The following is a 24,523-nucleotide window of genomic DNA, read 5'->3' as shown; positions in this document are numbered from 1 at the left end:
AAGCAGTTCAGACAAGAAGAGAAGGGAAGCTTTTGAAATGTGGTGCTATGGAAGAATGCTGAAGATTATATGAGTAGATTGAGTAACTAATGAAGTACTGAATCAAACTGGAGAGAAAAGAAATTCGAGGGGCAAATTGACTAAAAGAAGATGTTGGTTGATAGGACACTTGCTGAGCCATCAAGGAATTGTCAGTTTGGTAATGGAGGGAAGCGTGGGATGTAAAAGTTGTAGAGGGAGACCTAGGCATAAATACCGTAAATGGATTCATATGGATGTAAGTTGCTGTAGTTGTGCAGAGATGATGAAGTTTGTGCAGGATAAGCTAGTGTGGAGAGTTGAATCAAATTAGTCTTTGCACTGAAGACCACAACAATAAAATATAATTTTTTACGAATTTTTGTGAAATTTTTTTCTCTGGCTTGTATTTGTGCTCTTCAATATTTCTAAGTCTGTTGTTCACATGTGACTATTGTTACCTTCATATTATTGAAGAAATTTAAAAAATCCAAGGGGTATAGATTAAGCTGTGGCTTTAAATTTGTGTATTAGCTCTGTTGGAGCTGATGCTTCATTGTAGTTGGTAAAGAGAACTCCTGTCTCATGCAGTACTGTAATTAATTTGGAATTAATAGAATAAATTATAAAAAGTGAAACATCATCTCCAAGATGATATGCTCATTGTAAGTATATAGGACATCACTCTTCAGAAATTAAGTACCATAAATTGTGTTAACTTTCATAAAACTTAAGTGTTTCCAATTTGTTCCAGTTTTGTATTAATGATGTGCCCCTTGGAAGTTATTCATAATGATTTGTTTGATATTATGATTATTGTTATCATTATTATTACTACTACTACTACTCAACTATATAAAGGTAATATTTGCTTTGTGGAAGTAATATGTGGTTTATGTTAGATTATATGTAAAGAATATATTTTTACTGTCAAAGGGTAAATCATTGCCACAAACCAGCTAATTACAGGACATTATACTCTGATGTTTCATGTAGTATACCTCTAATTTGTATCCACTTGTTCTTAACAGGTTTCTTTCTCGTGTGCTGTCAAATTGGAAAAGCATCAAGTACTTCATGGAAGTTTTCCATGCTCTTATTCAGCGATTGAAAGAAATTATAAACCACAACAAGCAAATAGCTTATAAATTACTGGCCACTCCAAACAAATCTGGTCACACACCACTTGACATAGCATGCCGTTTTCTGCGATCTAGTCGCCAGAATGCCTTAGCAGTTCGTTACTTGGCAGATACAATGGTAGAGGAAGGTATTGCAATTGGTAAGGTAAGAAACCATCTCTTTATAATGCCCTGCACATCAGAAGTCAAACAAAACTTAAATTCACCAATATCAAAAGTTGTTAGTAAATTATACTATTTCAGTATTGTCACTTGTTAGTGTATGGTGATCATCATCATCATCATCATCATCATCATCATTATTATTTCCTTGAGGCCTTATTCCCACAACAATGTGGGGTTGGCCTGATTATTATTGATTTGGCAGTGTTAGTTGCAGAGGGTGGCCGGATGCCCTTCCTGCCACCACCCCAAACCCCCGGGATGTAATTAGTGTTCCCCATCTGTCTGCTTCTGGTGTAAGCCATGGAATAGTGCGAACATGTTGCAAATGTCTGCGAGTCATGTAACTGACATGGAACATGGGAACCAGCATGGTATTCACCTAGGCGGATGTGGAAAACCATGTAAAAAACCACATCTAGGCTGGCCGGCGTACCGGCCCTCATCGTTAATCTGCTGGGCAGATTCGATCCAGGGTTGGCGTGCTTACTCGAGTCCAGGAAGCAGTTCATTAGTGCTCTCGGCTACCCTGGTGGGTTGTTAGTATACAGTGATCACTGTTGTTATTTTCCTCCAGATCTGATATGGATATTGATTTAGGTGCACACTGAGTCTAAAAGCTGTAACTTTTAATTAACGTTTTCATTGCTGAATTTTTGCCACTAGAATATGAGTGAAATAGACAATAGTATCACTAGCATTGAGAAACAATAGAAATCATTAAAAATGAACAAAGTCCCAGGGCCTATTGGAATCCCTGTCAGACTGTATATGCAATTTTCAGCTGATTTAGTCCCTCTGTTAACTATAATCTGTCATATATCCTTTGAACAAAAATCTGTGCCAGTTGTTGAAAGAAAGTGCAGTCCATACCTGTCCAAGGAGGTTTAGCAGAAGTGATCCACAAAACTACTGTTCAATATCCTTGACATCCATTTGTTGTAGAATCTTAGTACATATTCTGAGCTAAAACTTAATGAGGTATCTTGAACAGAATGACTTCCTCCATGCCAACCAACAAGCATTTCAAAAACATAGATTGTATGAAACCCAACTTGCACTTTACTCACATGACATCATGAAAGCCATGTATCAAGGCAGTAAGGGAGATGCAGTTTTTCTCAATTTCCAAAAAAAAAACATTTGATTTAGTACCATGTCTACACTTATTATCAAAAGTATGGTCATATGGGGTATCAGATTGAAATACATGACTGGATTGAGGGTATTTTGGTAGAGAGGATGCAGCATGTTATCTTGGATGGAGAGTCATTCACAGATGTAGAAGTAACTTCAGGAGTATCCCAGGGAAGCATGTTGAGTCCCTTGCTGTTCATGTTGTATATTAATGATGTTGCAGACAATATTGATAGTAATGTCAGACTTTCTGCAGATGATGCTGTCATCTACAAAAAAATACCGTCAGAACGAAGCTGTACAAATATTCAGTCAGACCTTGATAAGATTTCAGAGTGGTGCAATTATTGGTAGCTTGCTCTAAGGGTTCAAAAATGTAAAATTGTGCACTTCACACAAAAAAAGAAAAAAAGAAAACATAGCATCCTATGAATATAACATTAGTGAATCACAGTCGGAATCTGTGAACTCTTACAAATACCTGGGTCTAAAAATGGAGTGATCACATATGGTCAGTTGTGGGTAAAGTTGGTAGCAGTAGCCTTTGGTTTGTTGGTAGAATACTAGGGAAATGCAATTAGTATACAAAGGAGATTGCTTACAAATCACTTGTGTGACCCATCCTCACATACTGCTCAAGTGTGTGGTACCCATACCAAACATGACTGGCAAGGGATATTAAACATATACAGAGAAGGGCAGTAAGCATGGTCACAGGTTTGTTTGACCGGTGGGAGAGTGTCATTGAGATGTTGAAATCACTGAACTGGAAAGACTCGTGAAGATAGATGGAAACTACCCTGAGAAAATCTACTAATGAAGTTTCAAGAACTGGCTTCAAATCGTGACTGCAGGAATATACAACAACCCCTGCATATTGCTCCCATATGGATCATGAGGATAAGATTAGATTAATTACAGCAAGCAGAGAGGCATTTATACTATTATTTTTCCCTTGGTTCATATGTGAATGGAACAGGAAACAGCCCTAATAACCAGTATAGAGGGATGTACCTTTGCCATGCACTTCACAGTAGTTCACAGAGTGTTGTTATAGATGTGGATGTAGGAGCACAATTTTTTAATGTATGTAGGCTATTCAATATAATACATGTTTTCAAAGTTCATTAAATATTTACTGGAGTTTTTATCTGAACAGAAATGAAATTGTGATAAGTGATATGGGCTTAAAATTGTTGTCATCAGGATGCAAGTCTTTTTGGGACAGTTTCCAGTGATGATGTCCTTCTGGTATTGTTTTGTATATCTTCAAATAGTTATCTGATGAGCTTGAAGAGGACTTTTGTGGCAGCCAAGGACACAAATACAAGAAAGACATTGTATAGGAAAAGGTTTCCTTTTATCATTTTAGGTTCCTTCTTACCCTACACACAGAACTCAGAAAAAATATCCTCTGTCAATCATATTCACTGACATGTCATACATGCCAGCACCAGTTTTCAGTACTGGTGGTATGGTTGCAAAGTTCTTATGCTTTGTCACCATGTGAGGCTGGTGATAAACTGAAACCATACACACTTCTCATTCAGTCCACCATCTTGAAACCTGAAAATTCTCAGAACTTTTCAGCATATAATTTCCGATTTATTTCACGGTTATAGCAAAAATGTTTACTCTATTGTACAACAATAACAACAGCTATACATACAGACACAAGTTCTTAATGAATATTCTGTGACCTCTCTCGAGATATATACACAAAGATAAGCCACAATGTCTAGAGATTCATCCAGTCTATGTAGTTCACAACAGATTGTGCTCTCACTTCTGTATACGCAATAAAATCCAGAATGTAACCAGTTTCATCGTGACTCTTGAAAAGCAGTAAGCCCTTATCAAATATATAGTATGACTGTTATCTAAATACAACTTTTCATTGAGAATAAAAGTCTTACAAATATAGTTTCTGAAATGGTGTCACTAGGTGGTGTTTTGTCGGATTTTCTTGTTGTTGGAAATGCGTGCATACAAAATGTAAGCTGATATTTATAGTGTGGTCTTAGAACTTCTTGACTTTCAGAAAACTGTAGGCTTTCCTTGGGGTAGACATTATGGAAGCTTTGCTCGTGTACATTTGTATCTGTTGGAGTACTTGAAAATATTGTGAAAGCTATATCTTATTGATCTCAGTGTGATGAAAGGTCAGTAAATGCTTGTTTCTGTGCTTATTTATTCCCAAACATCTTATCAAAAGAGAGCAAAAAATAATTTTGAAAATAACTATTTTCTTGTTTGTGTGTAGGAAAACTGATGTTTTGCCCTGGCCAGTTTTATTGTGATATTGACATAAAAATACTTCTTCTTCCTGTTTAGATTTCACCGACCTCAGTTTCTATGTCTTCTGGATGCTCTCTTCAAATGTATGTGAAGCTAAAAATAAAAGCTCCTAAACAAAAGCCCCTTTTTCAACCAAGTGATAAAACTACTTGCAAACAGCATATTAAGAGCCTCATTAAAAAGTCTCATAAGTAAAGGATTCACCTTAGTGAAAAAAATGAAGAGTAAATGTAATAGCTAAAAAGATTTGAAGAATGAAGTATGTATTCAAGAAAAAAGAAGTATAAAAAGGCAGGAGTCAGAAAGCTTTTGCTTTTGTTATCATTTACAAATTTAACATGAGTTAATGTTGACATTGTCTCTGATAAATAATTTGGAACTCGCTGATTTCTGTATTTAATAAAAATAAGCCACCATTGTGTTCTTTTGCTCCCTAGCAATTTGTGCCTGTATTAATGCTTCTGAAATACACGTTACATATAAACTTCATTCTTCATTCTCATTTGAGATAGTGATCTATTTACTGGAAAACTTCTGTTTCAGGAAGTGGATGCCAATGGAAATTCACTCATACACAAACTTTGTGCATCTGGTGATGATGCACGCTACATCATGGCAGAGTTGCTCAACATGAAGGACCAACAGGGCAAGAGAGTGTTTGATGTAAACCAGAAAAACAACGAAGGCAAGTAGTTGCAATTAGCATTGCCTTAAATAAAATATTTAAATTTAAAAAATTTATAGCAGTAGATTGATTTGCAAGAAACTCACAGAAATCAGCTAAAACTACATTTAAACATTGGAAAACCGAGGATGGAGTAGCAAGAAATAGGGAAAAAATAGATTGCTACTCATGACATAGAGGAGAAATTGAATCAGTGACAGGCAAATGAAAGAGAAGCATTACCCTTGCAACACATCCTTCACTTCTGCAACCCTCCTGCCTTCCATTTCTATTAATTCACAGTTCTCACATCTTCCACCAACAGTTTCCCCTTCCTCTGCCCTGCCATACCCTCGCAGTCTGTGTCCTCATGCCAACTGCATTGTACACCTCACCCACCGGCTCCAGTCCCAATGCATTACATGCCTAGCCCATCCACCTGCCACCCCTCCCTTCCTAGCAGCAAATCTGTTGCCTTCCTCTGAGCTGCTAGCTGCTCACTCCTAACCTCTCTCCCTGCCTCCTGCCCTCCTCTCTATCCACTCCAACAGACACAACCCCCATCCCACGCAGTCAACCAGCTGAAATGCAGTCCTGGCATTGTGTGTCCAACCTGCACAAGTAGGGGTGCAAGTGTGTGTGTGTGTGTGTACACATGCGTGTGTGTGTACGTACATCATGCATGTGCATCATGACAAAGGATTGATTCTGAAAGCTAGTAATGTGCCTGTTGATTCAATGCTTCTGCTGTTCAGTGAGTGGTCTGTTTTACTCCTAAATTATGCTCATTCTACCAGACCCCTACTATTTATATGAGTGTTAATTATTTAGAAATGAGGTGTTTGACATAGGCACTGTTATAACATTTTTCTTTTCTCATCTTACTACAAAAAAGTGTCAGGTGTAGGCTGCACTTGTGGTAGAAGTGAGGGAAAATGGGAAGCTGGAAGCTGAACATTATCAAATTGACCGAGATACCGATGTGACCTTATCAGTGTAGTGGCAGAATTCAAAATGAGAGTTCTAGATTTAAGTTGAAAAGTTTTTACAAATGAAATTATGAGGACAGAAATAAGAAAATCAGTTATAGATATAATTTGAAAATTGTTATAAATGAAATCAAAGGAACAGAATTTTCTCAAAAAAAAAAGATGTAAATAATCAATTTTTACTTTTTTGGTAGGTATGGTATATCTATCATTTTCCCCAATGATATTGTCATAATATTTTTAAAAACTTTCTTTAAGATACATTGTGATATTTTCTAGTACTATTTTTGTTGTATGTTTTAAAGAATACATTGTCTTAAGAAACTTAATAAACATTTTATCATTTTAGGGAAAACACCGTTGCATATAGCTGCGCAAACACACAGTGATCGGACTTCCTGCACAGTTCTAGCACAGCTTTTGATGCGTAATGGTGCTGATATTTCTGTGAAGGTAAAATTATTTTATATTTAGTCTGTTCTCAAAGTGAGGGCTGCAAACCCTCCATTCCATTTCAGTTTGCAATTTTCTTTTCAAAGTTAGTAGTACTGTTTATCACTGATATCCCTCACTTTGTGTGTTCTTTAATAGACTTGGTATATTATGAAGTGTGTTTTGTAAATTATTTTCCCTCTCTCCTGCTTATATTAACTCTTTTTTTCTTTATAATTTCTTTTGAGCAGTTCCCATTTGTGTCCCTGAATGCACCAATATGCTCCAGAGTAATACAATCTTTCATAACTGTTGTCCCATCCATCCTTCCAACATTCCTTTGCACTGCTCAGTGCTTCTATAGTAGTTTGTCCTCATTTACACACTACATTCAATTTTAGATGTTCTGTTGTGTTACTCTTCATTCATCGAGATAACTAATGATGCAGTCAACCAGATGATAAATATTTTTATTTTTTTATAATGTGCTTGTCTGGTCATGGTACATCTGTTAAGTCACGATATGACTATTCTGGCCTGCATATAATATGTACCTTGTGTCACAAATCATATGCAACAGTATTACTACAAAACCAACATCTTAGAAAATTTAATTATGCCATCACAGAACTAAAATTTAATCCTGTCATCACATAACCATGATTTGTGCACTGCTAGTGATCATATGCAAAATTTTTTGACAACCAAACCTACAGTTCTGCATACATGTTAGCTATATGGAGGGTACAAACATCAATAACATCAACAACAGAGATACATAAGGTTTCAGACCTGTCAGTTGTGAAATGCCTAGACACCTATTGATGAAATATTACTTACTTTATAAGGTAAAGAAAGCCAAGAAATGTCCTCCGTCTGCATTAATAGTTTTGTATATTCATTTTAATTCATTCAATTGTAGATTGTTGGTGAAACATTCTATTTTATGTTAATTAAATGAGACATTTCTGTTAGAGATGGGGGATCCGCTCCTGAACTGTTTTATAGAGTTGAATCTTTCAAAGGAGTGAACAATCAGTGATTCAGAAAAAAAGAACGGTAGCTCCAAACGTTTCCCCACAGCAGAGAGAGAGAGAGAGAGAGAGAGAGAGAGAGAGAGAGAGAGAGAGACGGAGCATATCAGCGGGGCCTCTGCTGGTCAGAGCACACTGCGCGCCACACAACACAGCCAGCGCTGGCCTCTGCCCTGCTTCTGCCTTGGCTGCCTGCATTGTGCAGTGCCCCATTGGATTTTGTGTTTCACATATCCCGTGCCGTCTCTGTGCTTCCTCTGCCGCGTGCAGTGTCTGGCGCACCTTAGCATCGCACTCCGTCGGCGATCGTTTCAGTCGCACGTCCTGCCCTCTGGGCAGTTGATGCGAGCAACAGGACAGAGAGCCTCCTAGCAGAGAACATAAGAACTACTTGCAACAACCTGCTCGCAAGAGAGCGGACGATTTGTCTCGGAGCGGGTGACTGGTGGCCACTCACCGCTCCCCCCACCCTCGGAATTCGCCCGCTCAACGCTCACCCCACCATTCTCGACTCTAGCCAGAGCGTTGAGCAAAGCAACTCAGGTGTCACTCTGGTCTCTGCGGTCTTAGCTCACGCAGCAATGCAGCTCGCGGCTCGACCAGCTTGACTCAGCGCCTCTGCATCGGAGTTCGTCTATACTGGATATTGTTCTTCGTACTAATACCGATGTGTATATTACATAATTATGTTATGTATACATCATTTGTTTTTATTTTGTTTTTATTTGTTTAAACTGATCAGATGAGGTTCCTGACGACTCCTCTTACTATAGGATTTTTTATTATGGACACTCGAATTTACACTTTAATTACGAGCGAACCAATAAACGTATCGCAAAATGTGATACACCAATGTTTTCCTTGTTTTATTCTGCATAAGGCTATATGCAGCACTTTGGTCTTACAGTCAAATTTATATTTTTTTTCTAATCGTAGTACGGATTTTGCGATTTTGGGCGTCTTAGGAAGGAAATGTTCACTTTAAAAATATATGGCTTGGGATGTATTTGTACGAGGTTAATGAAATTTTAATACATTATAGCCAAATACATTGTTAATGTAAATCTCAAGTTACAAAATTTTCCGATCACCCAAAAAACCACGATAGTGCAAAATAAATCGATAATCAAAAACTTTGTCATATCGTGGAAATTTCAATAAACAATACAAAATTCTTACTCATTATCTGTGTTACTTCAAAATAGGATCAAATAAGATCAAAATACAGGTATAGTACTGGAATAAACCAAGTTTAAAGGGCAATGTGCCTTCCATTTATTTTCTATTGTGAATGAGTGGTGAGTCATGAAAAAGACCTAGTTCATTTCAGGGAGTGAACAGTTCGGATCCGATCTCTGAAAATAACAGTTTTGCCCATCTCTAATTTCTGTTGCCCTGTTTTGCAACACCTAAGCTTCAGATCATAAGACCATTTTACAGTACATAAATGTTTCCGAAGATGGCAACCATAAACACATCAAATTCTTAATCTATAGCTTCATGTATACCCAATGTTGTTGTTACCAATGAAGTGAAATATTCGTGATAGATAATTGTTATGGATTTCAACATATCCAACACATCCTCCTCCTCCTGGATGCTAACTAGCATCATGTTACCATAAAACAGAAGCTGCACCACTACCAAGATTTTCTTTCACTGCCTCTTTGCTTTTGGTTTTCAATCAATTTCAGAGAATTTCATACGTAGAGTGGACTTTTAGAATCCAGAATATTATTTTGAGCTTTCAAAGCAGATGTACAGGTACCAACTGTAATGCCATTTTTTTTAAATTTCTCTTTCTTAGTGTGATAGTAGTTTTGATTTCTTCTGGTGATCTAAAATTATCTTGCACCATTTCATAGGCAACAAATGTACTTCATGTTGGAAATTGTTTCACTGTAATGTGCGAGTGGGATGGTACATGTGGAACACTGGTGAATGATAGATTTTGAAAATATTAAATCAGCCTGAAAAAGTAATTACACATGAATGAAAATAGGAAATAGCTACCATTTGTGTCAATATTTTATTACAGAAAATCATTTCATCAAACAATTGAAAATCGAGGATGAAATGTAACAATATTATAAAAAGGATAGTTGCTAATCACCATGTAACGGAGATACCGAGTTGCAGATAAGCACAACAAAAAGACTATCAGAAAGTGAGCTTTCAGCCAACAAAGCCTTCATCAGAAACAGACAACATACACACTCACTCACACTCATGCAAATGCAACTCACACACACATGACCACAGACTCTGGCTGCTGAAGCCAGACTGCGAACAACAGCGCATGATGGGAGAGGCTACCGGCTGGTGGAGATGAGGAGGAGGCTGGGATGGGGAGTGGAAGGGATAGCAGGGTAGGGGTGGGGGACAGTAAAATGCTGCATGTGGGAGCATACAGGGACAATGTGGATGGAGTGTAGGGTAGCTAGGTGCAGTAGAAAGAAGTCAGGACAGTAAGGGGGGGGGGGGGGGGGGTAGCGGAGCAGAGAAGTAAAAAGACTGAGGGTACATTGGTGGGTTAGAGAGCTGTGTAATGCTGGAATAGGAACAGGGGGGGGGGGGGGGTTAGATGGGTAAGGACAATGACTAACAAAAGCTGAAACCAGGAAGGTTACGGGAATGTCAGGTATATATTGCAGGGAGATATCTCACCTCCGCATTTCAGAAAACCAAGTGTTGGTGGGAAGAGTCCAAATGGAACAGGCTGGAGTGAAGAACATCATGTCTCATAATGCAGCTTAGAACCCACCTGTGGGACCTAACATCTTAGAACAAAGAAAGATGTATATTTTACTGCTAGCTCAAGTTCAAAAGTTCGTACAATGCATAAAGCTTAACATTGGCAGTTTTAAGTGGTGAGAGTTTTGTACTGTGGTTGTGTCAAATACCATTAGAGGTCAGGCCACAACTACCTTGTTTACAACACTGCCAACTTCAACAAGCAGTTGCATGGTAGCTGTTTCCGCATCATTTATGTTGTATACTTCTTATTGTTTTTCTTTCTTATTTTGAAATTAGTGAAGAGACTAATCCTGGTCCACCATGGATTTCAACTATGACCCTCACAGTACTAGAAGGGATCAAGATCCCTATGACCATTCGTCAGTTTTGCCTTTGTTAAATACAGCACATCTGCAGGCTTGTTTCCCTGCCCCTCTCCTCTCCCCTCTGGCTGTCATAATTCTAGTCTGCACATCCTCTAGGCCATCTGCCAGTTTATAGTGCCCACTCCCTGCAATATAATGAGCAGAAATCAAAACCTGTCAATGTATTCTGATTATGCTGAAAGTCTTCCCCTAGTATACAAATAGTGTTACATTTGGTTCTACTACTGTGCTAAGTCCCTTTTCGGTTCCCTCTGTAGTGTTGTCAGGTATGAGATGAATAGCTATGAATGCCCATGAAAGGTCAAAGTCAACATTGGGCCAATTTTGTAATTATCAAATTTACTCATACTCTTCATTCCGCATACTGATTTATTTTTCTCGTTCTACATAGTGTTGCATCAGTGTCTTACCTCACCTTTTGTTAAATGTGATGCAATTTTTACTGAATCCAGTCAGTATTTAAATGACCTGGTGAAAAGAGTCAGTAAAAGTCAGTTTCAATACTAGTGGAATCTGTTGTTTTAATGTCATTATTTAACAATAATGGTAGAGTTTACTGCTTTGAAGCTACTGGTTATTTTCCAGTTTAAACAAACATACTCACACATGAACCACAGATGTATCCAAACATCCACATGTAGCTATGGTGACACTAACTGTTTGAGTGGTTGCTCAGGCTGATAGGAGTGGAGTGAGGGGAAAAGGAGATATGAGTAGAGCGAGGGGAAAAGGATGTAGAGGCTGAGAAGGTGTAATAATAATAATACTTTATTCAACATTGAATGATTCATTGTATATGTATAAAAACAGGTTACAATTCTTGATACATAGCACAATAATACATCCTTCTGAATATGTCATTGATTAACAAAATGATTAAATTACAAATAAGATGGTGCTTAACACCATTTACATATTTTTTTGAAGCGCTTCTTATTCTGCGCGTAAGTGTGGATCCTTCTAGTGTGTAAAATGGATTTTGTAACAGGGATTTTGTTAGCTGGAATCTAAGCTTCATTGTGGGTAGGGTCAAAAATTTACTAGGCAGTGCATTGCCTAACTTAAAACCTGTATATTGTGGCCCCTCTAACAATCCTACCACAACAAAGGTCAATATTTAATAATGATTGTGGTGTTGCTCACACTGCTAAATACTGTATTTTTGGGCAGCTGCAAAGTTATTATGTGGCAGGTGTCATTAAAGCACAGTTAATAAAGTCATTTCATGTAATAATGAATAAACTAGGCACTCATCTTTTCGTGTTTCCCACGCTGGTCTCGTTGTAAAATCATGGTTCAATCGTCGAAAATCTAGGTGGTGATGATTCCAAGCTCGGATGCAAAGAGGCCTAGGTTTTATTCTGCTATATTCAAAAGTTTTATAGATGTGTTTCACAAACCATTCTTGAAGATTAAACCTTCGAAAGTTAGCACAATGGTGATGTAAAAAAATAATCAGCTCTCCGAATTTAAGTTACACTTCCTTTTTATTGCTTTTGTTGCAATAACATGTAACACACAAAACATCACTTCACAATACAAAACATACTTGAAAACATCTTCCTCACTGTTAAAGTTCACATTTTATAAGCTGACTACAATATGCGTCTTTCCAACATGACGTCCAAGACTTGACCTTTTCAAGGTCCGACTCTCTAATAACCGCTTACGCGCCCAAAAATCAAGAGTTACAAGTACGTCAAAGATCATAGTGACAAAAGAAAGAATACACATAAGAATAATATCATTGCAATACAAACATGTATCAAAGTACCTCTACATTAATGCAATCAAATCTGAATGTTGTCTCAGAAATATGTCAACTACTTTACAGAAACACAGTAGAATACTGCTGGTATCGAGAGGTTGAGTTGAGGTGCTATAATGGTTACGTAATTCAAGTACCATTACACCCCTTTTTCATAGAGTGCTGTTCTGTGGCTGCTGATGTAAAATTTTTCTTTATTTCTACTATTGTACTGATAGAATCAGAACAAATATTGGGCTGCAGTCAAGTAATATGGATTTTAGAATGTAAATGTTTACTACGGTTAGTACACCAGTTTTTGGAAACAAGCCATGACGTGATTCCTTATATTTTGCTCCACATTTTATTCTTATAGCTCTTTTTTGAAGTAGCAATAGCTTATTTAGGTTTGCTATGATTGCTCCCCCAATTTCTATTCCGCAATTCAGGTGAGAGGAAAATAGAGCATGGTACGCAGTCTTTAGGTCAACAGTGTCTTTGCAGAACTTACTAATCGTATTAATTGCAAATATATTTTTAGACAACTTGCATGCTACAGTCTCAACACGTGCATCCCATTTTAGATTGCTTTGAATTGTTATACTGAGGAATTTTACATTAAACTTTGTTTTTACTAATTCATTGCCTATGTATTGTTTAATTTCATCATTACAACTACTGTTGTTAAACTCCATGAGACATGTTTTACTGCCGATTACATTTAAGTGGTTCTCATTAAAGTACTGAACAATTTCCTTTGTCACATTATTACAGTGGATCTCTGGTTTGTTAATTGATTTCTTTTTATGCACAATGTATGTATCATCCACATAAAGAACTATTCTGGAACTCTGAGTGCAATATCTTAGGTAATCTACATAAATCAAGAACAGAAGAGGACCCAGTACTGAGCCCAGGGGCACTCCTTATTTTGTATTAAGTGATTTTGGATGGGCGAACACCACTTTCAGTTTTAAGCAGTACAAACTGTTTTTGGTTTGATTTTATTAGGTCATGAGCAATGCCTCTGATGCCAATGATCCATAAGATTATGGTGTTCACACAGTCAAAAGCTTTATCAAGGTTGAGGTACATACCAGCAACATGTTGCTTGTTCTCAATGCCACTTATTATCTCTTAATTAATTGAGCAGCTACTATGTTTGTTGATTTACATTTGAAGAAACCATTTTGATTTTCAAACATTAGATTGTGCATCTGGAGAAAGTTCATAATTCTGCTGTATATTATTATTTAAATAATTTTGGAAAAGACAGGAAGTATTGAAATTGGTCTGTAGTTTTGAATTTTGAGTTTGTAATCTTTTTTAAAGATTGGTGTTACTTGGGCTGTTTTTAGTCTGTCTGGGAAGGTACCTGATCCTATTACATTGTTTACTGCTATAGGTACAGAGGCATTTTGTCGGCATACTTTTAATACATTAATGTTGAGGTCATCATGCGCTGTGGAACTGGAAGATTTGAGAGAGCTAATGATGTTAACTATTTCTTTGCAATTTGTGAGGGAAAAATAAATACCATGCTCAGATGTATTGCCTTTAAATTTATACTGCAGGTTATTATGTTTGTTATTGATAGCTTCCCCTAGTGAAGAAAAATATTCATGGAATATATTAGCAATTTCAAGTTGTTCTTTTACTACCATCCCATTGTGGTCAATAATGAAGTCCATACAGGATTTTCTCTGCCTGTTCTAAAACTGTTTATCACTCCCCAAACACTAGTAGTAACACTGTGTGAAACCTGAAGTTTGTTTGCAATGTAGTTGCTCCTGGTCTGTATTAATAAATCTTTATAGTATTCTTGATAGGGTTTGAAGGTCTCCTTTAGCTTGAGATTTTGTCTATTATTCAACATTGCACTATGGAATAATTTTAATTTTTCCCTTGCTTCAATGACATCATTATTTATCCAGATACTTTCGTTTATATTTTTAATTTGTTTGACTTTTGTGGCTACAACTGGGCATGTGGCATCAAAACAGTAGTAGAAGTCAGCAACAGAGCTGTGATAGGAAATACTATCTTTCTCAAACCATGGTTTGTGTGCTAACAAGCAGTTCACTCTATTGATGTTATCATTATACAAAATTCTTTTGTTTACATGTAATTCCTTTTTAGTGACAAAGGACATCTCATTTGCCTCCAATTGAAGCAGTACAGCATGGTGATCAGAGATGGCTAGTTTTAGAGCAGATGTACTGTAGGAAAGATGGGTCATATTTGTTATTATATTATCCAGACATATTTTGCTGTTGCCGTTCTCTCTAGCTGGCTCATGGATAAGTGGGATCAGACTGAATTCATTGAGAAGGAGGTGCAGCTTTTTGGTGTTGGCATTGTTGGTTAATAAGTCTATATTTATATCCCCTGTTATTATATTATTTACCTGGCCATTTAACCCAGAAAATGTACTTTGTACATATATCAGTAAATCAGATAGATTTTTGAAAAATGAATCCATACATGCACCAGATTGCATATGCACACTGACAATTGCTATATTTTCTTTGCTTTAACAGTGAAGACTGCTGCGCCGTCCAAGACTTGTTTTTCCTACTAAAGGCAGAACGAAAGTTCATGGAGAGTGGTTGACTAATGCTTATTAGATCTTCAGTGTACCAGTGTTCAGTTATGACTAAAATATCTGGTTTATCAAGACATATAATAACATCTAAATCATTGAACTTATTTTTAAGACAACCAAAATTCTGGTGTATGACATTAAGTTTGAGTTTCTCCTGCTGAACTATACAGGGTTATGTATGGCTACCAATCTGTCCAGCAGGCTTTACAAGTTTCCCAGGCTTGCCTGCAGTGGCTGATTGTGTGGCAGATTCTGATTTGATGGATTGTGCCATTCCATGGCAATGCACTTATTTACACCACTTTGTGGAGAATTTCATCTAATTTCCGTGGCAATTAATTTGCTGACAGTCTTTTTGCATCTTTTATTCATGTACATACCATGAGTATGTCAGTAGATCTCTGCCTAGACTGCTGACATTTACCAGGGACACATTGTGGACTTTATTAAATACTGTTTTAAGTCTGTCGCTTGTATTGTATACTTTCAGGTTCACTATAGATTGCTCCATTAGATTGCGTCTCTGTGGAATATTAACAATAATTACTTTAGTGTTAATAAACGTAACTGAGTGCCACTTTCATGTGCATGATAGTGTCATTTGCTTGATTTTTTGCTACATTATTTGTACTTCCCATGATTATGACACATTTGATGAAAAACACCCACTATTTCGTACACACAGCTTCACCACAGCTGAAAGAGGTACTCTAAATTGAATGTGAGCCAAAGCTATAGAGTTGTGTTGGATACTTGCGATGTTTTGTGCTATTCCACGACCATAACTGTGTCCATATATTAGCATCCATCCCTTCTTGTTTTCATGTATTTCACTGTTGTTATCTTGGACAGTTTGTTTATGTTCACTTAGGTTAGCATATGAGATTAGTGTTTATTTTTTGAACTTGTTGCAGGCAGTTTTTTTGCATTTTGCAGTGTTTCTCTTTGTTTGCACAGCTTTACATGCTACATCTTCTACTATGTATCAAGAAAAGATACCGAATTTCACTTATATGTGTGGAGCTTGAGCAGTTGAGGAGGTAATAGAAGGAATGAAACAGGGGGAGTTAGATGGCTTTCAGTGGCAGTAGCAAAGTGAGAATATTGACCAGATAGTCTTTGAGTTTCTTTGGAAAGTTAGTATCCTGTAAATTATCATGCGAGTTTTTAGGCAGACTTCTTAGTAACTTGACACCCAAGTACCAAGGTCCTTTTTCAAGGACTGTGTCAGTCAGGTATGCTTCACATCTCACTCTCCCTCCTTGTGTTGTGGATGTGCATACTGTTATTTGTAATCCATTGTCAATTGTCTTTTATGGTGTATATTATTGTTTTGTGTATGTCAAAGAAGCAAACGTTAAGATGTATAACTTTTTAAAGCAGTTTCTGCATGTTTTAGAAGTCCTTTTTCCTAAAATGACTCTGACTGCCTTTCTTTAATTACCTTTTTTGTTTCTGTCATGCTTGAGTGCCCCTACACTGTCACTCCACACTGCAGGTACACTTCAAAGAGTCCATGATATATTGTGCACAAAAACTGTGTTGTTTCCATTTCAACTCATTATCCACAGTATTACCTGAGATTTATTGTCTCGTACTTGTTGGAGCTTTGTTTCATCCACCTCTAAATCCATATGTGCAGGCATCACTACGTTTATGAACAATGCATGCATAGTCTTTTTTCAGTTTATAATCAATATATTTTCCAAGAGCCATTGGGCTGCAATGTTTGCAGAAATATGTGCTCTTCTTTCAAGCTGCTGTGCATGTTTCCTCTGTTCAGTATTTATGTCACATGCATAGAACACAGGGTGTATGAAGAAGAATCAACTGATTTTAAAAAATCATTTAAGATATTTGCATGAACAACATACTGTTGTAAATTGCAAACTCCTGAGTTTTCATGGTTCCTGCTAGGTGGCAGCAGTCCACTTCAGTTCTAGTAAAAATGGTGTTGGGTCAGCAGAAAGCATTTTGTGTTCTACATTTTGTGCAGTGTAGGTCAGTACTAATTGTTCAACATGGCTTTCATACTAGGTATGGTGTGGATCCTCCTGCAGTGCAGAGTATTAGATGATGGCATGAATAATTCCATGAAACAGGTTGTTTGTGTAAAGGCAAATCCCCAGGCCATCCACGAGTGTCTGACAAAGATGTTGATCACATGCGTCATAGTTTCACAAGGAGACCGCAGAAATCTGTTCGCTGTGCAGCTCGACAGCTCAATGTACCCCTGATGTCCATCTGGCATGTGTTAGGTCGATGTTTACACATGAAATCGTACAAAATTCAGCTACTGCAAGCTCTTCATGAAGGTGACAAGCAGTAGTGTGTGGAGTTCTGTAATTTCATTCTTGGCAAGATGAAGGATGACATTTTTCTTCCACACTTAATGTTTAGTGGTGAGGCAACATTCCATTTAAATGGAAAGGTGAACCATCATAATGTGAGAATATGGGGTACTGAAAAACCACATGAAGTTGCACAATATGAGATGGACTCTCCAAAATTTAATGTGTTTTGTGCAGTTTCACAGCAAAAGGTGTGTGGTCCATTTTTCTTTGCTGAGAACACTGTTAATATATCTTCATATGCTTGAGAACTTTCTCTTCCTACAGTTGGAGACTGATTCAAATGACTTAGATTACCAACAGGATAGACCCCTGCCACACTGGCATCTGGAAGTGTGGAAATTTTTAAACCAAATGATTACTGAACAATGTATTGGTCGGACTGGACCAAATGATTCAGTCATACATTACTGCCCTCCAAGGTCACCAGACCTGACTGTATGTGATTATTTCTTGTGGGGGTTTGTAAAAGACTGTTTATGTGCCTCCATTACTGACAATAATGAATGAACCGAGACATGCATAACAGCAGCTGTGGAAGCTGCAACTCAAGACATGCTCACTGCAGAGTGGGAACAATTTGAATGCAACATTGACATATGCCATGCACTCAAGTGGGGCATATTGAACACCTATAAAAAGGTATGAAAAAAACTTTTTGAGTTTCTTGTTCATCAAAAAACAAAATTCATTGTAGATATTTATTAGTTTCAGAAACAATATTATGGTTCAAATGGCTCTGAGCACTATGGGACTTAACTTCTAAGGTCATCAGTCCCCTAGAACTTAGAACTACTTAAACCTAACTAACCTAAGGACATCACACACATCCATGCCCGAGGCAGGATTCGAACCTGCGACCATAGCGGTCACGCGGTCCCAGACTGCAGCGCCTAGAACCGCACGGCCACTCCGGCCGGCTAGCAACTTTCCTTTTCATAATATTGTTAGTTTCAGAAATATAGACGAGCCAAATCAGATGATTCTATTTGATACATCCTGTATCTTCTTCTCTTTCTCTTCAATATCTGTATCATTTACAAACAAATTAAACAGCTATGGCTCGATTACCAAACCCTGTGGCACTCTATATTTGATGCTCCTGGTTTCTGGCTGGTATGAGTTTCTTATTGATACATGCTGTTGCCTGTTTCATAGGTACAATTGTACCCACTCTCTTGCTTGACCATAAATGCCATATATTTCAGTTTTTGTATCGGTGTTTCATGGACAAATGTGGCAAATGCTTTGGAGAGATCCAGAAACATTGCAGAAACAACTTTTTTCCTCATGTCATTATTGTAAAATATACTCTGTCACACTGACAATTGCTGATTCTGGAATCATGTTGTGTTTGTCCAGAAAAATAAATAAATAAGCAGTTCCACAATTTCTGGAAAACCCGATATCAGTGAAATTGATAAGTTACTATTGCAGTCATCCGTCATGCCTTTTCTTGTATATTAACACTGCAGAGAGCTGGCGGGAAAACTGATGAGTGTCTGAGTTGTAGGAAAGGAGACTGTGGACAACTGATTGAAAGTGTTTGCAATGGAGGCAAATGATCTTTCTTTGAGATCATTATAACCAGTTACAATGTGGAAAGTAGTAGTGGGACCAGTGGAATTGAGTTTCGGAACATGAGGAGCATATGTTGCCTGTGAAAGGAAGGGGAGGGATTCAGGTGACAGATTTTGGGATGGACCTAATGTTTTTGGGAGCTTCTAGATGTCATGTGAACGTCTAGGTTGATTCTGCAGAGATAAGTTTTGTAGGCAATGGTGTCAGAAATTTGGTAAGACACTCAGCCACAGAGTCACTATGATTCATGACCATAGTGGTGGAATTGTTGCTTATAGTAAGAGTGATAATGCTGGGATAGGTTTTAACATCATGAATAGCTTTTAATTCAGAAATTGTGATGATGAGCTTATTGAGATTGTATGAGGACAATCCAAAGTGCAAGGTCTCTTGTATTTTCAAACATACAAACAACCATTTATTTTCTATAATAGTTACATAATTTTAAGGGTTGAATATTTTTGTACATAATTGCCATTTCGGTTGATGCATTGTTGTAGATGCTGTGTCAGTTTTATAACATCCATACCAGCTCACCAGCATATTCTTCAGAAAGCGTTGCACATGACCTTTCACCTCATAGTTGGAACAGAGCTGCTGTCCAGACAAATGTTCCTTCAACTTAGGAAACAAGTAGTAGTCACTCAGTGCCAAGTCCAAACTGTATAGTGGATGGGTATTTGGCCAAAGTTTTGCAGGATATTGATGGTTTTATGGGTGACATATGGATGGGTGTTGTCATGAAGAATGCTTTTTTCCTTGCTCAGCATTCCTCTCCTCCTGTTCTGAAGTGATATTTTGATTTTTTCAGTGTTCCAGAGTACCTGTCAGTGTTTATTGTTGTCCCAACAGGCAGAAAGTTGATCAATAGTACCCCCTCCCAGTCTCAAAACTCAGCTGCCATAACTTTACCACCAGACTGTGTTTGTTTGAATTTTTGGAGCTTGGGCAAAGAGGGTTACCACCAGCTGCATGACTGTTGTTTTGTCTCATATGCTAAGTGGAATGCCCAGGTTTTGCCCTCCATCACGATCAAGTCCAAGAAATTGTCCTTTTGATCTACATACCAGCAAAGAAATTTGCATGAATAATCAACTCATTGCCATTTGTGTCTTCTGTCAATAAACGAGATACCCATCTTGCACAAACCTTCTGATATTCCAAGTTTTCCATTAAAGTCCTATGGATGGTGCTTTAGGAAACCATGGGAACCAAAATCCAGAGAGCATCCAGAGTGATCCTCCAATCTTTCTGCGTGATTTCCTCAACTTTCATGACTGTCTCATTGGAAATTGTTTTCTTCATTGTGACTTTCAGTACTACTGGCTGTAAATTCTCTTCAGTACTTGCAACTAACTAAGCAGATTCAGAAGGACGTAGGTTGCAGTAAGTTCTGGGAGATGAAGAAGCTTGCACAGGATAGAGTAGCATGGAGAGCTGCATCAAACCAGTCTCAGGACTGAAGACCACAACAACAACAACTTGCAACTTAAACCCCCTTCCTCCCCCCCCCCCCCTCCCCCCTCTCCTGTTTTCAGTGTTTTGTGATTGTCATCTCTTTGTCTTCATTTTAGTTCTGTCATCTATTTACCTATTCATCATACCTCCCATTACCTCGACACTCCTTCCTTCCACTGTACGTCTTACTCCTTCTAGATTCCACATAACTTTTCTCTCCCTCCACTTGTGTCTATCTGAGCAAACCATCAGTATCACCACAGGTGGTTGTAAAATATCAAATCAAAAACACCTTCAGCCATATATATTTCCAATTTTATTTTATTTTTGCTACCTGTTTCAGCATTACACTACATTACATTTAGGTCCCCTGCCCAATGTTTAGGAAGAATCGTACTTCTTGTACAATCAAAATAGATACCAAAACACAGTCACTAGTACCTGTAGATTTCATTTTAACAATGTGATTCCTTCGTTCCTCAGTTCCAGGCAAGTTTATGGAAACCTTGTTTTGACTGTACAAGAGGTAATTCTTCTTTCATGTTGGTCAAGGGGGCTGAAGATGGCGTAATGTAACACTGAAACTTGTAGCAAAAATAAAACAAATTGGAAGTACAGACAGCTGAAGGTGTTTTTGATTTGACATTTTATATTGAACAGCTGAGGTCCTGCAACCAACCTGTATAAAGATGGACTTACAGAGACAGGTGCTTATGTTTTGGTATCTTTATATTTTTGCATGTGAGAGTGCATACTTAAATTATATGCAGAGTTGTTGCTCAAAAACAGGTGGAATATCTGTGTTGTTAAGGTGCATACACATTTGCAGGATAAGCAGTTCATAAACATATTGCTCAGAAAAGTATGTGCGGCTCACAATGACTTGTTAGCTGATCAATTTGAGGATCTGCTGTTGGTTTTGTCTGGTAAGCTCAAAGGAGTCACTCAAGCTTCAGGGGGGACAGGAATGTTGCATATTCAGAAGCATATACATGCTCACAAGCAATGTGGCTCACAGAATGTGTAGGGTATTCTTGCTGCATCAGTTTTTTCCTCAAACAGCTCATGATTGAGTTACTTGCAAGTGTACACACACTGTTACTTGTCTACTTATGATTCATTCATGAACTTAAGGGCTGTGGTTGCCTTTTATAATGTTTGTTTAATGCAAATATTTCTTATATTTAAGCTGTGATATTCATTTGTGGAATAAACTGCATGTTCCTTGCTACTAAGTATATTTGTATTTTACATGAATTTTAAATATTTTCTATATGTATTGAATTAATCTGTACAGTTTCAAATAAGCCTTTTATCACTGGTGTAAAACAATAAAATGCAGATGATAGGTAAGGAGCAGGTAAATGGTAAGGTGCCAGGAATAATTTTGACCATGGTATTAGCACAAGGATTTATTATCTTGGCCTTCAACACAAGATAACAAACATACAACATCTTGAAAAACATATTTACACTTTGGATCAGGAACGGCTCGTAATTAAAGGCTCTGAGGCGGAGCCGCCCCAAAATATGTGTTAAAGTAAATTTCGCAAGAACGTATTACATAATTTAAATTATCAGGACGAATTTCGGATATTTCCCATTCCGATTAAAATTACGATGGTCAACGTTTTTGGAACTGTTTGTATCGATAGATGTTTTCCAAACGGTTAGTAGTGTTTAGGCTGCACCTTGGAATGTCCGTAAGTTGCATGTAGTAGCGGTTTGGGGGTGTGGCTTCTACATAGTACTGCTCTTTGTGGGCGACCCGAAGGCTCAGAGCTTGCAGCCTAAGGGTGTCATACCAACCACCACACGTTTTTCACGTTCCACTATCTATGTAATAAAGGAATGTGGAGTGGCCGAAACTTTGCTATCCAATCTCTGTCTCTGCACACTTCTACTACGCTTCGATGTGTCATTAATCGACGTTTAGTATTATTGTTTTGATAATGTTTTACATAGTTGCTTTGTTTCTGCCATTGGCTACATTATCCACATTTAGAATAAGTTTGCAAATATCCCGCCAGAGTGCACTAGACTACAGTAACATAACAGTACTGCCATCTAGCGAGAGTTTCATAAGTGATTAGAGGACAAAGCGTGCAAAATTTGTCCCATTACTTTACTTTCCTTTCTTGCTGATGCTGACTGCTTTTGTTGATATCGTGTGAGAGTAGCAAGTTTCTTTTTCGGAGTGTATTTTGCAAGATTTTAGTGAGCTTTACTTGCACAAGATCTGTGACGTCACCAAAACATCACAGTATTGTCATGCGAACTCGTAAACTTCGAGCTTTGGAGGTAAACCACAATAAACGCCTTAAGTTTAGAACTGAAAACACCTAAAATATTAAGCAGCCGCAAAGTTAACATTCGTCGCATTAAAGATCTCTCCGAAACGCGTCTTTTCATATGATTTGCTGCAAAGTGTCAGAAAATGTAATGATGACGTATAAAAACACTAACCAAAGATTTTAAATCGAAGTTAGCTTCTAATGATATTTAATACCTGATTATAGAAGATACAGTACGTAAAATTATGGGTAGAGAGTGATATGCCCACCCCCTCCCCCTCAATCCTTAGTTGTTTATATCAGACTAATCTGTAGCGTAACCCGAGGCCTATGTTGGCTCCGATCGATAAATACCGCAGCCTTCCCCAGTACAGAAACCACGAGCCGCGCCTGCTTTGGATTATAAAAGAACATGTACTTCATTCCAGCTAAACAATATGTGTAAGAGTAATAAAAAAAAAAAAAGCTTTTACTAACTGTTTAATTGAACAACTTTTAATCAACAAAATTAATGAGCTACTTCCTGTTCACTGCTGTTTACATAATCAGTCCACTGGAGCCTTGGAATAGTAATAATAATGAACAGATAATGCAGAACTATAAAAGAAAGAAAGAAAGAAACACCATTAAAAATTAGTATTTAAAATGTGAAAATGACATTTCCAATAAGTGATAAAATCTTGCTACCAAAAGACATATGGTGCCAATTATATACCATGAAACATTTATACGCAAAAGAGTTATGATTAAGTGCTGCAGACACTATGTTCTGCATCGGCACTCTCAAAATTATCATCTAGTTTAAGGCAAACAAAATGACTATAAAAGGTTTCAGATGAGGTTATAATTTAAAAATACGGGAAAGCTATTCTATGAGGTTTTGTGATTGCAGCTGGATCATGTTGACATCTTGCCACAATATTTTGGCTGATGACTCTTCAGCCATCTTATGGTATCTGCCACTGGGTACTGCTAGTTCACAGTTTCGGCTTTATAGCAAAAACCGGCGCTGAGATGCATGTGCATTGGTGGCCATCACAGGAGCATCCTCTCTCTGTCGAAGTCCTAGCCCTCTGCAAATACTATTCCATCTGTGGCACACAGTCCCATGCATAAAGGTGAAACTAAATGTCCGCACTCTGCTGGAATGCACGCTCGCAGTGCTAAAAACAAACATCATATGTTGCCAGACATGTCATTATGAATAAAATGTTTTCTGTCAGAAGAAATTAAAGAGATCAACAAGTTCCAAGCCTTGTCCAGTTGAAAGCCACTGTCATAATTTATAAGATCTTGTGATAGACGTATTTCCATACATTCTTTAATTACTGAATCCCAAAAGGATCTCACCAGTGTCAAGATTTTTGTGGCGGAATAATCCATAGTGTCCTGCGGTAATTCATTGCTCACACCCAAAGCTTCAGATGTCAAGACACTCAGATTTGTACCAAACTTTGCATGTTAGAGTATCAACCAAAAATATGATCTG

At 37.6% G+C, this 24,523-nt stretch overlaps 1 protein-coding gene across 4 annotated transcripts in view; it reads left to right on the top strand.

The window, feature by feature from the left end:
- Positions 1-24,523, top strand: part of LOC126203562 (uncharacterized) — a 292,843-nt gene that overhangs the window by 256,008 nt on the left and 12,312 nt on the right. For all 4 annotated transcript variants that reach the window (XM_049937888.1, XM_049937889.1, XM_049937886.1 and 1 more), the window contains 3 exons: positions 1,050-1,305; positions 5,301-5,442; positions 6,760-6,863. In XM_049937888.1, the coding sequence (XP_049793845.1) occupies positions 1,050-1,305; positions 5,301-5,442; positions 6,760-6,863 (502 nt within the window). The remainder of the gene's footprint in view (positions 1-1,049; positions 1,306-5,300; positions 5,443-6,759; positions 6,864-24,523) is intronic.

Source organism: Schistocerca nitens, chromosome 9 (assembly GCF_023898315.1).
Source record: "Schistocerca nitens isolate TAMUIC-IGC-003100 chromosome 9, iqSchNite1.1, whole genome shotgun sequence".
In the NCBI taxonomy this organism is placed as follows: Eukaryota; Metazoa; Arthropoda; class Insecta; order Orthoptera; family Acrididae; genus Schistocerca; species Schistocerca nitens.
The sequence above is the reverse complement of the archived record's forward strand: the minus strand, read 5'-3'. Positions and strand labels throughout refer to the sequence as shown.